The sequence below is a fragment of the Eretmochelys imbricata genome, chromosome 9 (assembly GCF_965152235.1).
Source record: "Eretmochelys imbricata isolate rEreImb1 chromosome 9, rEreImb1.hap1, whole genome shotgun sequence".
In the NCBI taxonomy this organism is placed as follows: domain Eukaryota; kingdom Metazoa; phylum Chordata; order Testudines; family Cheloniidae; genus Eretmochelys; species Eretmochelys imbricata.
The window spans coordinates 54423965-54438448 of NC_135580.1; the positions used below are offsets into that span (position 1 = coordinate 54423965).

A 14484-nucleotide genomic window follows, 5' to 3' on the forward strand; every position below is an offset into this window, starting at 1 on the left:
GCTCATACCTCTAGCTTGGTAGGGCCAAGAATGAGGCTCTTTAGAAGGTGTGAAAGCTTTGGAGAAAAAGGAAACTGCTGACCTTTAGTATAAAAATAATGTAGGGTCCCCATAAATCCACCCTTGCCTCCTCACCACCTCATCAGTTTTGCAGACCAAAATTGGACCTTTATAAAAACTAATAAGCATTATGTGCTTTAAGATAAATTTGTTTTATGCTCCTTGTGGCTAAGCAAAAATCTCTTGAGGGTCCCCCTCAGTGAAATGCAGTCCAATGTTCCTATGTTTTTCATAGGCCAGAAATTAGTGGAGTGGCACCAACTGGATGTAACTTCTTTCTTGGACCAAGTGACTGGTTTCCTGGGTGAGCATGGGCAATTGGATGGACATTCTACCAGCCCTCCCCAAAAATGTTCCCGCTCTGTAAGTATAAGGCCTTGTGGGTAGGGGGAGGGAAAGAGTTAAACTCAGCACATTGTGTCTGGTCCAGTAGAACCTCTCACCCCTCTGCATGGGAAATACAAATAGACTTGTGTGAACTAGCAAGTGAGTAAAAACACAAAACATGCAGATAATGCATCAGAGAAAGTACTTTCTCTCCTTTTTGATCAGTAGTTTTGTTTTATTCGATGCTACATAATCTATAGTATTTGTTACAAATGTAATAGCCATAGTAATGTGAGCTTTCACTACGGCACTTTGTTGTTAAAATTGCTAGGTAGAAATGAGAGGTTTGGTGGATGTGAATTCTGAGGTCTAAATATTAGAAAGGGTGCACTATAATTTAAATGTTGTTTATTTGATAGATAGTATGGGGGTGGGGAAAATGTTTGTTCTTCTCTGTAGTTGGGTTTTCAACCATCTGTGGTATCCATAACCTCACAACCCCACACCTCCAAATAAAATAAGACTAAGTGGTAGGATTGGTGTCTTGGAAGGACGGACTGAAAATAAAGGTGAGAGGAAAGTACAGGTACTTGGCACTAGTGCTTGTTCTCCCACCACCAGGTTCACTTGTACAGTTTTCTAGAATACAATAATCCTAAAAGGAAACTTTTTAAAAATACTCATTGTGATTTTAATGTCGTGCAGAATGACTTTCAGTAAGCTAATACAAATTTCAGTACTGGAGTTAATCCATGAAAAGTGTAGAATGCATAATTTCCTGTTTAGATTACTTAATCTCAATAGAATTGCCTCTTTCAAAATGATGACACTTCTGTCACTCTTTACACAATTGTTTTTCCTGCTAATTGTACCCCAAACCTGGATTCTTACAGTTTCCAGAGTTTTTTGTGAGCAACTAAACTAAAACCCAAGCACCTTGCTGTAACTTGTGCAGTAGTTTTGTTTGTGTCTTTTGAGTGATTCTTCAGTATAAACTAAGCCGTGATGAAATTTGCAAAAAACAGATTGAAGGGGTTGCAAGCAGAGGATAGAACCAAACTACTGAGTGATCTGGAAAGACTAGGTTGGCAACTAAAGAAAACTTGGGATTAGAACTGTCAACTCCTGTGCCCTGAGAGAAGGAGAGGTTCATCCAGCAGCTGCACAGATCACATTAAAAGAGTGGTCCCCACGCTGGGGCACAGCCCCTTAAGGGGGTTCAGAGGAATGTTCGTGGGAGGAGGCACTACCCACCCTCTCTGCCCCCTGCGCCCAACTGCAGACCCTCCCCAGGCCACCCGCCACTGACTGCTGGCCCAGCTGCAGCTCTGGCCCCATCCTCAGCCCCCTTACCTCCGCACCTTCCCCTCTCCCAGGAGCCCTGGCCATGGCTCCCGACTGTCCCTCCTGGGAGGTGGGAGGCAGCAGAGATAAGGGAGGGTGTTGCATGAAAAGTTTGGGACCACCACGTTAAAGGGAGCTTATTACAACTTGCCTCTTTATTATAGACCTTTTAGTACTTTTCCATGCAGACAAATACTGTAGCTGCAATATGGAAATCAAGACTGGACAGTTGGAAGAGTGCAGGTGATCCACCATATTATGAAGGTTTGGGAATGATTGGAATAGACAGTACTCCATGATCAGCATTGCTTCAGAGAATATAGTGGAGTGGGGGAGGGGGAGATGTCAATTGTGGAGAATTTACGTATTCCTCAAAAAGGAGAAATGCAGGCTTTAAAATTGTAGAACAGCTGGCTGCCACACCATTTAATCATTACACACCTATCAGATGTCACCTGAGAACCCTTTGTTAAAGTCCTCTAATTCCTGTTAAAATATTTTGCTTATTTGTTGTTTTTTGGGTTGTTTTTTTTTCGTTTCTGTGTTATGGCTATATCAAACAGGAGAGCCTCATTGATGCTAGTGAGGATAGCCAGATGGAAGCTGCCATCAGGGCCTCCCTGCAGGAGACACATTTTGATTCCTCCCAGGTCAAACAGGACAGCCGATCAGATGAGGAGTCTGAATCTGAGCTTTTCTCTGGAAGTGAGGAATTTATTTCTGTTTGTGGCTCCGATGATGATGATGAGTCCGAGAATCCTGCCAAGTCTAGGAAGTCTCCACACAAGGACTTGGGGTGTAGGAAAGAGGAGAGCCGGAGGCCTCCACCTGAGCCTCCCACAAGGACTGATCCTGGAACAACATCAAACCATCGAGTAGTGTCCTGTATTGATGCTGGGATACTGGAGGAATCAGCTGACAAGCCTGAAAGTGCAGTGGAGGGATTGGATCTGAATGGTGAGCTTTTCCCCTTTAAACGTAACTTAAATTTTTTTTAAAAAGCTTTGCAACAGCCTTTTTATATTATCAAGCATGCTTAAGTCCTAATTTTAAGAACACCTTTTTGGTCTTTATCCTTAAAGTTTGCCGTTTGGATACGTCCCTCTACTTTCAGCAGCATAAAATGACGTCACAAACGCCAAGAACCTGTTAATCACTGAACTGTATTCTGAGTTTCTATTGGTCTGAGGGCCCATCTATATTAGAGAAATTGGCATTTGTGTAATGTAGATGTGCGTAGTGAGGTACACTGCACAAATGTAAGTCCATTTTGCACTTATGCAGCATATCTGCGCTGGTGTGGCTGTATCGGTGCACGTTTTCCTAGTGTAGATGGACCTCAAAAGTTCTACACCCCCACACCCACACCCTGGCTTTCTCTGCTGGTAGGCAGTAGGACTACAGCAGTTTTCCACAAGACAGTGCAGCAGTGTTCAAGTAGAGAGTGCACTGAAGAGAGGGGAATGGCATCAGTTTGGCATGCAAATGGCTATGAAGTCAGCAGAGGGCTGCACCTTAAATTCCCTTTGCTGTGGTTTCCCTGTGGAGATGGGGGGGGGAGGAGTAGTATCAGTCACTGGTTTTAACTTAAAAAAAAAATAATGAAAACAGGGATTTTGATTAAAAAAATACATGTAACAGAAGTTCATCTTCATGGACCAAGCTTTGCAGCTCACCTTTAAGACTTTTGTGTGTTAATTTCCACTCACTAATCCTCTTCTCTCTTAGAGTGAAGTGCAAAAGAGCTCAATTCAGATGCCCTGTTGTTAACCTGTAGCAATTTACTTTACACTAGGACCAAAGGCACAGCTGATGCTAAGGTATCCAGATGGAAAGAGGGAACAAATTTCACTGCCCGAACAAGCTAAACTTCTGGTAAGTGAAGCTAATTGGAGATCCTTGTTTGAATGGAAGAGAGCTGAAACTAGAAAATACTTTTTTCTGATGTCACTTTGAAATTAGACTTAACCAAATATGAAAGTGGTTGGTATACATATGGAGGGGCTTGTGCTGTCAGGCTATGAGGCTTCTTTCTTGCTATATAACTATCTTTCCCACATTACTCCTGAGGGCATTCTGCTCCAGAAAATTAAAAATTCTTTGCCAAAAATATTATGCACACAATATTTTAAAATTCTGCAAATTTTATTTGTCAAATAAATGGGGAGGCTCCAGCATGGAATTAGGAAGCACAGGGCACTGGCTGCACAGAGGTGGGAGATCACTGTGCAGCCTCCCCCAGGTCACTGACTCAGCAGTGAGGCTGCACCCAACCCTGACACAGCATAAAGACCGGGCCTGCCCCAGAAACACGCTAGGGTCCTGCACCACTGCTTCAGGTTCACCAGGTTTGGGAAGGCAGACTCAGCAAGGCAGGATCCAAGTATGGAGAGGCCTAATGTGGGGGGATCCAGGTGTGGGTTGAGAGGGTTCTGTGTGGGGCAATCTGAGTGCGGGCAGTTCAGAGGGGGATCTGGATGCACAAGGGCTTGTTTGGGGGGGGCGTGTTCTGGGTGCAACAGTAATGGGACTCTGCAGGGATGTCCAGGTGAAGGTGGTTGGGGCTCGGTGGGGGTCTGGGGGTGTGTGTGTGGGGGTAGAGCTCAGTGGGGGGTCCAGATGCAGCTGGCTAGGGCTTGGTGGGGTGGGGATATAGGTATGGCTGGCTTGTCTAGGTGGTCCAGATGCAGGGGAATGGGCTCATTGGGGGAGTGTTTCTGGGTGGGGGGGTGAGGTTTGGTGGGAGGGTCTGCACATGAGGGCAACTGGATGCACGGGGGTCGGGGGAGCAGCTCCCTGTACAGGGATTCCTGCAGCTGAGGGGCGATGGGTGTAGGAAGCAAGGGGGGGGGGGGGAAGGAGTGGAAGGAGTTTGCAGAGCTTCCTTCAGCTGTGGGATAAATCTGGGGGTGGGTCTGACCTGGCCCCAGATGCTATGCAAGAGAAGAGGAAGTCCCATTGTCCGCAGCCCAGCCAGGACTAGCAGTTGAGCCTGGCGCAGGGTAAAAACCACCAGCCAGGTCTTCCACAGTCCCGCCTCTTGCCCCACAGTGATTTACCTCTCTGCCACCTGCCCTAGGCCTCTTGAAACATACTCCTGGGGAGGGTCACAGGATCACTCTTGTGGCTTCTGTCAAAGTCAGATTTAGGACTCACATAATTTGTCAGACCACTCTCTGTTTATTAGCAAAGCGCTTTGCTAATGCACCCAGATGTGAGCCCCTCTCTGAGGCTCAAGATAACTTATTTATACAGCTAAGCCAAAGCCAATTTAACATAAGAGACAAAAGAAAGCAGAAACTGACAAATATACATACTATATCTTATTTGCATACTCACGTTTACCAATCTCCTAGCTCAGTAGGAGCTCTAAGTTAATTAGTTTGAGGACCCATTGTCTCACACTCCTTAATATTTCTCTTCCTTACAACTATATTTCAACAAACCCCTCAAGTAGCATTTCTTTAATGAATTATAATTTCAATATAATTCATTCTACTTTCACAATCCCTCCTTTTGGTCAAGCTACGCAATGACCAACAATGACTGGGTTCCACATATCAATCGTTCTTTATCTCTTTGTTCATCAGTCATATTTAAAATCATCAAATTAGCACTCTGGTTTGGGGCAGCTATCTGTGTAGCATGCCTGACACAATTTTGGATACAACAGGAAAGTAACTGAAAACATACAAAAATTATTAGGATTCCAAACAGGAGAGTTAGGGTTCCCTGAAACAACCAGTTTCCTATGCCAGAGAAATTGAAAAGGTTACTTAGCCACTTCCCCACGAAGAGCCAAGTTCTTTATGGAAGATATGCGATTTGTTCTAAGTGGCTAGCACGATCTATTACCTCATTGGTGGTGTCTGGTATATACACACAGCAGTCTTTTCCAATGAGAGCACAAGTCCCTCCTTTTGCCGCCAGCACTATGTCCAATGCCTGATGGTTTTGGAGGGCTATCTGTCGGACTGCCCCTGTTTCTTTGGCCAGGGCTCTTAAACTTTCTCCGGTTTCATTTACCATTATTTCAACTACTGCTTGTAACCTTAGGAGCCTTTTTGCATGATGTATTACTCCCCCTAATGGTATTAAGGAACCGCCAATGGCCTCTTCCCAAGTTAAGGGGCTTATGTTGTTTACATACCATTGGGCATCTGTTAAGTCCTTTCTTTTTCGCCTGAAATTGCGGAGGCGTTCTTGAGGGAAGGTTCCCAGCACTTGGAATTGTGGGAAGAGTCGGGCGGGATAACAGATTCCTGACCAATTAGCTGGTAGTACGGTATAAGCTCTGGTCCCACACACCCAGTGATGGCCTATTAAGGCCAGGAAGGGTGGGTTGCACCCGTTTGTCATATAGGTGTTTGCAAAGGAGGAGTAGTATCCCCCAAAGGGTACAGGGTAATTCTCCTTACGAGGAATAGTGTGATTTGCATGACATTGAAAGATTGTATTGTTTTCACTAAGGTTACTGTAGGGGGAACATGAGTGATTTCTCTGTTTGATCCCAGGTTGAGAAAAAAATTCATATCTCCATACCTGGCCCGCCACTTTTTAGTTTTGTTTGAATAATCCCATACACCATTGGCCACAATATGCTGAAGGCAACGGCTTTTCCCCAGATCCAGCCCTGTCCCATTACACACCCAACACCAGTGACCTTTTCCTTCCACCACACTTATCCATTTAGATGCATTTATTCCCACCGCTTCCCAAGTGTCATTGCTGTTCCATATTTTGTTAAACGGACAAGGCCCTCCAGTGAGGTCTGGGGACTTGAGTGGGATAGCCAGGACAGGAACACCAGTTTGAGAGTGGGCTGGGATGTGGCTGCAGACCCAGCAATTAGAAATATTAAGGGTCTGAGCTATCCATACCTGCTGCTGGATAAAAGAATTGTCATCGTGGTCTCCCCAGGCTGTAAGATACCAGCAGCTGAGGAACAGGCAGAGGCGCATGTTGGAGGCAAGGCTCTTCTGGTTCTGACAACCTCAACTGAGGGAACCGCAGTCATGGTTTTATGCCCACCAGGCAGTAGGCACTAGGCTCGCTACTGCTTTTTTTTGGGTTTTTTTTTTGTTCGTTGTCTGCTTCTGGCAACCCTTACGAGAGCGTAGATTGTAAGGTATTGTAGAGTGTTCCTCTACGTCGTCTTCTGGAGTCAAAATTGACTCTGCGTTGTCCTGAGGTGGTGATAGTTTCTCTGGGGATGGTGCCTTCTTACACTGTGAAGTATGTATCCACGCTGCAATGCCAGATGGTTTAACAGCCGTCTGTGTAGTAAGCAGTACCTGATGAGGACCCTTCCACCGGGGCTCCAAGGCGTGCTTTCAATGATGGTGCCGTACGTAGACCAAATCACCTGGCTTGAGGTTGTGGCAAGCATCGGAGGTGGGTTCTGTGGGCCAGGCGACTCGAACCTGTGAATGGAAGTGACTTACAGCTTGCATTAGTCCCTTGCAATACTGAAGAAGCGCACTGTGAGTCAAGTTCAAATCTGGAACGGGAGTAATGGTAGTCGTAGCTCGCATAGGGTGTCCCATAACAATTTCAAAGGGACTTAATTTATGCCTTTGGGATGGAGTGGATCTCATGTCCGTAAGGGCTACTGGCCAGCTTAATCCTGTAGAGTAACAAATTTTAGCAAGCTTATTCTTAAGTACACCATTTTTTCTTTCAACTGCACCTGCACTCTGTGGGTGGTAGGGACAGTGCAACAGGTGTTTGATATGCAATATACAGTCCAGGTGTTGAACAAATTGTCCAGTAAAATGTATACCCTGATCACTGGACAGAGTAGCAGGAATTCCCTTGGCAGGCATAATATGATTTAACAAACATTTGGCAACAGACAGTGAGTCAGCCTTGCAACAAGGAAAGGCTTCAATCCAACCGGAGAATAAACATACCATAACCAATATAAATTCATATTGTTGACACTTAGGTATTTGTTCAAGAATGGTGCTTGAGGCAGGCCCCGGAACCCCATGGCCACTTTTACAGGTTTACCAATATTATGGCTTTGGCAAATGGTACAGGCTGCACAGTGGCGGGCTGCAAAAGAGCTAAAATGGGGGGGCCCACCATCCTGTCTTTGTTACAGCAGAGACCATCCCCTCCTTTATGACATGCGAAACACCGTGTAGCAGGGCGGCCAGAGATGGGTAGAGTGAAAGGAGGGCTACAAAGGTGCCAGTAGGCGAGTGCCAAAAGGAATCGGGATGTAGAGAGCAACCCAGGATTCTCTCTCGGTTTCTGGGGCAGAGTCTTGGAGCAGGGTGAGGTCAGTGAGGGACCAAGAGGGTAAGAGGAGAGTGGAGAACAAGGGAATCAGACATTTCAACTAGGCACGCTGCAGCAGCCACAGCACGCAGGCAGGGGGGTAAGCCTTGGGCAACAGGGTCTAAAGTGGCAGAGAAATAAGCCACTGGGTGGTTCTTTTCTCCGTGCATCTGAGTGAGAACTCCAAGTGCACACCCAGATTGTTAGTGGCAGAAAAGGGTAAAAGGCTTAGAATAGTCAGGAAGCCCTAAGGCAGGGGCAGAAGCCAAACCCTGTTTGAGAGAAACAAAGGCAGAATTGGCCTCAGGGGGCCACGGCATGCGGTCAGGCACAGAGAATCGAGTGAGTTCCTGGAGAGGTTTTTCACGGGAGGCATATTGGGGAATCCATTGTCTACAAAATCCAGCCATGCCTAAAAACTTCTGGACCTGGCGTGGGGAGCAGGGTTGGGGAAAGCTAAGGATAGCTTGGACGCGGGTGGGAGAAAGTGCACAGGAACCCTGGGAGAGGAGAAAGCCAAGGTATGTGACAGAAGCTTGATAAAGTTGTAGTTTAGAGTGAGAAAACTTTGTGACCCTTATTTGCTAGGGCAGTAAGGAGCACTAAAGAGTCAGTTTCAGAGGCAGACAACAAAGGGGAACAGAGGAGTAGATCATCTACATATTGGACTAGTGTGGACCTGGATGGGAAAACAAGGTCAGCAAGGTCTCGGGCTAATGCTTGGGAAAAATGACGGGCTTTCAGTATACCCCTGGGGCAGTGTGGTCCATGTGTACTGTTGCCCCGTGTAAGAAAAGGCAAACAGGAACTGGGAGTCAGGGTGAACCAGGACAGAAATCAACAACAGTAAAATGAGTTGCATCTGGTGGGATAGAAGCCAGAATCTTTGATTCTGTCCACCTGTGATTTGCCTCTTCCCACCACTGCATGAAACAATCAACCTCTCCTTTTGCCAATTTAGTTTTAAGTTGGCCGAGTTTGTCTTTTAAGACGTCTACTCGGTCTTTGTCCCAAGATCCTAACAGTGGCCACTGAATTTTGGGATTCTCCTAAGTTAGCCTTTTGCATTCCCATACACATCTTCCCCGCCCCCGAGGTCAGCCTTTTGAAGCCATCCCCCACCCATGTCATGAGGTTTTCTGTTCATTAAAATACAACAATGCTAGCAACAAGACAAACACCACAGAGAAACAACACAAAACATAGATCCATGGTATTCTGAGTTATTCTTCCGCTGGCGCCAGCTTGCTCGTAGAGTCTAAAAACAAAAGAAACAATTTCCACCGCCTTGGTGGGGACAGATTATTGCTTAATAATAATACCACTTTCTTTTGCAAATTTCTTTGCTAATTGCAGGAAAAACAGAATTACCTCCAGGCTGTACTTATTTTGTTCTATAGTTAGGCTGTTCTATAGTCAGACTAGTGAATTACCCCACTCACTGATCATTTATGAAATTCATGAGGTGGTGTACCTCAGTTTCCCCTCTTGTGCAACAGACCATGTTTGCAATAGTTTCTCTGCTGTACCAAGCTACAAGTTTATTCTCAGGTAATAGCTGAGACACAGCTTTGGATTTTAGCACTATACACACACGCAAAATTCTCTTTTGCCTAACATCCCTTGCACTGTGATTACTCTTTTACACAACTGTACCCCGATTACACTTCCATCGTGTACAACTAGACACAACCAGGAGCAGCCAAGTTAAGTTCCAATAGAAACCTCTTACATCCTTTAGTGATTTTGATTACATTACCCAATAGTCAAACAATTTTGATCAGATTCTCTCTCTGCCTGCAGCAGTCCCTTATAGACCATTTCTGTGGGAAAAGGGCCCATTTTCCCTCAGAATAGCTGTAAAGGCTTCTGGGGACAGAAGCATAGTGGTGGTAGTAGCCACTCTATCTGACCCCCTTAGCCTAGACCATTTCTCCAGAAATTTACAGGAGTCCGGACTCTTCCTAAAATACATAAACTGAACCGGCATTCCTTTAGAGAACTGTCCCGACTTAGACGTCTGGTTACCCATTCAGGAGGACTTTACACACCAATCACACAAGAAGGAAAGTCGGGTTCGTCAGAGCGATGCCCGGTGCAACACACAAAAGGAGCCCACAGGCTACTGCCTCAATCGCCCTTGCTTTCACACCAAGGGTTTTACCCAAGGTGCGGTGCGGCTGCGATTGTGCAGATTTCACTCACTCAGACCATGGGGACAGGAACCCTTTGATCAGCCGATCCCCGGACGGAGACGGCACCCAGACTCAAACACACCACAGGGAGGACGGATAGACACAGAGACAAGACAGTCCTCAGTCTGGACAAAACACAGAAATAATTACCTGACCAGATTCCTGATGTCAGATCCCGGGATCCCTACCAGAACAGAGTGGGAACCAACAGGTTCGATGGCGTAGACTTCACTGTGGTCATGCACCCTTCCGTTCTGGCAGAGGACCGCTCGGGCCAAATGCCCAGGTGCCGGCTTGCCACGGCCGTCCTAAGAACAGTCAGGAGTCACACAGCCCCAGAGAAGACGGTTGCCATCTCGGTGGAACCTCCAAATTGTCAAAGTCAGATTCAGGACTCACATAATTTGTCAGACCACTCTGTTTATTAGCCAAGCTCTTTGCTAATGCACCCAGATGTGAGCCCCTCTCTGAGGCTCAAGATAACTTATTTATACAGCTAAGCCAAAGCCAATTTAACATAAGAGACGAAAGCGGAAACTGACAAATATACATACATATCTTATTTGCATACTAACATTTACCAATCTCCTAGCTCGGGAGGAGCTCTAAGTTTAATTAGTTTGAGGACCCATTGTCTCACACTCCTTAACATCTCTCTTCCTGACAACTATATTTCAACAAACCCCTCAAGTAGCATTTCTTTAATGAATTATAATTTCAATATAATTCATTCTACTTTCACACTTCCCTTTGCTTCCCTCTCAAAAGTCATTTTTCTGTGGGGAAGCAAAGAAATCTGCAGGGAACATAAATTTTGCGCATGCACACTAGTGCAGAATCCCCCCCAAGAGTACCACATTCAGACACTGCTGGTTCTTTGTTCTCACTGCCACGTCCAGTCCCTATACAGGCTCCCCAGTGTCTTCCCTGGTCCTAATGCTGCTTGCTTCTTTCATATGATAACCTTTCTAATTAAATACCTTTTCATTAGCAACTTAAAGCACTTTACAAACATCGTCTCATCTGACTCCAGCGTTTTAGGTGTTCTTTATTTTATGGTGAGCAAAACGGTGAGAAGTGACTTGCCCTTTGTGATAGACAGGAATAGAATACAAAACTCCTGATTCTTGGGTCCTTTTCTCTAATTTTGACTACATATTTCCACAGCTCCCCTCTGTACATAGATAATAGAACTTTCCCCATAGTGGGATCCCCCTAACATGGGAATTTTTTTGTCAACACAGTTCCTGGTGCGTTTCTGCACTGTTCCTCAGAACTGTTTACTATAATAGGAAGGTGGTCATGTGGTAGCAATAGCATAACTCTCCCAAGTACCATTATACTACTAGCAACCAGGCTTGCTCATGATGTGGGGTATGACCAGCAGTGACCCTGCAAACTGAGTAGACATAAAAGCCTTTTCTGGAATTCTCTGATGTCCTTTTGTAAAAGTACAAAACTTCAGAGAGCATTTGCTCAACTCTGGGAAGAACTAGGGTAAGATTGCTATTTATCATGTATCATTTAACCGACACACTTTTTTAGTTCGGGAAGCAAGGCATGGAACTTCTACTCTCATCAGGAAAAGAGGCTTAACAGCTTTCATATGTGTTGCCTTTGTCAAATTTTTGGAATTTCCTGGAGGGACGGAGTCACCAATATTGAAGTGCTCAAGTGGGCCAGTATACCCAGCATGCAAACACTCCTCAAACAGCGACACCTTTGCTGGCTTAGGTATATGTGCCAAATGAATGATGGGCTTATCCCAAAGGATATCCTCTATGGCAAACTGGCATCTGGAAAAAGACCCAAAGGACACCCAAAACTGCGTTTTAAGGATGTGTACAAGCAAGACGTCAAAGAAATGGACATGGATGTGGATAACTGGGAAGATCACACTCGGGACCGCAGCCTTTTTAAATGAGCTTAACAAAGGTCTCCAGAGTTATGAGAGAAAGCAGTTCAGCTTAGCAGAGGAGAAAAGAGCTCGCAGAAAGCAGAGCCCAAAGGATTGAAACACCACCTTTAAATGTGTCAGACGCATCGGAGATTCTCTCTTGAGCGGGTCTCTTCAGCCACGGTCACGGCTGCCATAAAAAACAGTTGAGTAAATTCTTTCTCTCTCAGGGGTGCGGATCTATGGTCTCTCGAGACTGAAGGATGCCTACTACTATTTAGCTGAAGAAAATGAGGACATGGCTTGGTCCAAATGCGATATATTAGACATTCACCTTACTCTTGAGTTGAAATTTTGCTTTATTTTCCAAGTGAAAGTTTTTGGTCTCACCCTAGTTCAGGCACATTTTTAAAGAAAATATACCAAACCTACAGGATATTTTGGTATCATTGTCAGATTGTTCTATAGACCTGGGATTTGAATATCACTGTGTTAAAAATCACACCCAAAGAGCATTGACAAAGCTATTAATCTTATGTTTGGGAACCAGTTTTACTTCATGCACTTCAACCCTCATTTATGCCTTGTCTTAGCCAGCAATCATTTGTGTGGAATCTTTTCAAATTTGCTTTTATATTTTACTTGAATTCTTAAAAAGTCTTATAATTCCATAGCAAAAACAGGTTTCAGAGTATCACCCATGTTAGTCTGTATCCGCAAAACGAAAAGGAGGACTTGTGGCACCTTAGAGACTAACAAATTTATTTGAGCATAAGCTTTCATGAGCTATAGCTCACTTCATCCAATGAAACGAAACAGTTACAGTTGATTTGTTAAATACTCAAAAGTTAGAAAATATCAAAGTTAATGTTCTTCCAGTGATTGGAGGCATACATTCCCCTCAGGTGTGCACATGCCCAGTGCACCAAAGTTGAAAAACTTTGCTTAGCAGCATGCATCAGGACAGCACTTACACCCTTAAGCCCCTAGCCCTTCCCATGGTAATATAAGAGCGGTGCTGCCCTGACCCTACTCAGTTCTTTCTCACCACTTGCTGCTTGAGATGGAGCATTCGGTGTGGTATCTCCCTTCATGTTTCTCTATTGCAATGTTTTCTGTACTTTTTGAGTAAATGGTTAATTTTAGTAGTACTGTAGGAGGTAGTTTAGTAGAAATGTAGCCTTGTGTGGTGCCTTCACTGGATTTTTAAGCATTATCAATCATGTGGAATGGCTGTCCTTACCAGTGATCCCCACGCTCCGTGTTTGTTGTCCCATGGGGAAGGGCACATTAAGGAAATGTGCTCCATCTGCAGATCTTTTAAAAAGAAAACACAAGTGGCTAGAGACTTGCACTCGGAGCAGCCCATGAGGCCCAGTTTGACACCAGGGACCTCCGCAGATCATCAGACCCTCCAGAGAGCACCTGAGCCGGTACATACTGGGGTTCCATAGCTGGATTTGGATCCTCCACCCGGGAGGAAGAGAGAGCATTCTTCTAGATCTCTGAGAAAAAGAACTCACAAAATGGACTGGGGCCATTCCAGAGCTCAGAGCGTTGTCCTTCCCTTCTAAGAGGAGTGGACACTGGCACTGAGTCTTCCCATACACAAGATAGATTAGAGTCATCTACCTACTCTCCGGTACCAGCGTGTGACTAGTTAGACGCCATACCATTGACTCCAGTACCTTCTGTGGGGTGTCTGTTGAGTCTATTACTGAGGACAGTGTCAGCACAGTCTCTTTCCACGCTGGCGACTTATCAGGCAGCAGTGGACTTGCTGTGCCTTTCTGTTCCTGACTCTCCCTTTACTCAGGAACAGACAACTATGGTGGCTTCCTGTTTCGGTAGCTTCAGGATCACCCAGACTGATTGCAGACATATCATTTATTGTCTGCACTGTTGTCCACACCACATCATAACCCAGGGGCAGAATTTGTCTGCTTCCTTCTCAGTACAGAGTCTCGTTGGCCCCGTACTATCTTTGGTGCTGACAACGATTGCAGTGCTGTCTGTATCTGCAGGTCCGGTACCAGCTTCAGCTTCAGCACCAACATCTGTTTACGCACTGAGTACGAGTGCAATCCCCCCTCACTACTTGAAGTGCCAGCTCCTGTGCCATTGTTGGTTCCACTGATACCTGTATATTGGCTTTGGATGCGACAGGCTCCGCCTAGAATTGCTCCTCCGTTACCTTCAGCCTACTTGGAAGGTTCTGTAAGATCAAGTTTGGAGACATCTCCCTCTCCTTCACCTTTGCATTACTGCTCTCAAAGGTTGTTGAGACATCCTGGGGTACCATTCCTGCACTATAAAGACTCTTGGCCTAGTTCCTAATGGTCACCAATGCCATACCCCAATCCACAGTGGCCTCCT

At 45.4% G+C, this 14484-nt stretch overlaps 1 protein-coding gene across 2 annotated transcripts in view; it reads left to right on the forward strand.

Annotated features, from left to right (window-relative positions):
* The window catches only part of UBXN7 (UBX domain protein 7), a 55698-nt gene that overhangs the window by 22588 nt on the left and 18626 nt on the right, over positions 1–14484 (forward strand). For both annotated transcript variants that reach the window (XR_013347064.1, XM_077825879.1), the window contains exons 8-10: positions 296–423; positions 2295–2688; positions 3527–3606. Coding sequence is in view for 1 of the 2 variants with exons in the window: in XM_077825879.1 (XP_077682005.1) it covers positions 296–423; positions 2295–2688; positions 3527–3606 (602 nt within the window). In the remaining variant the exon portion in view is untranslated. The remainder of the gene's footprint in view (positions 1–295; positions 424–2294; positions 2689–3526; positions 3607–14484) is intronic.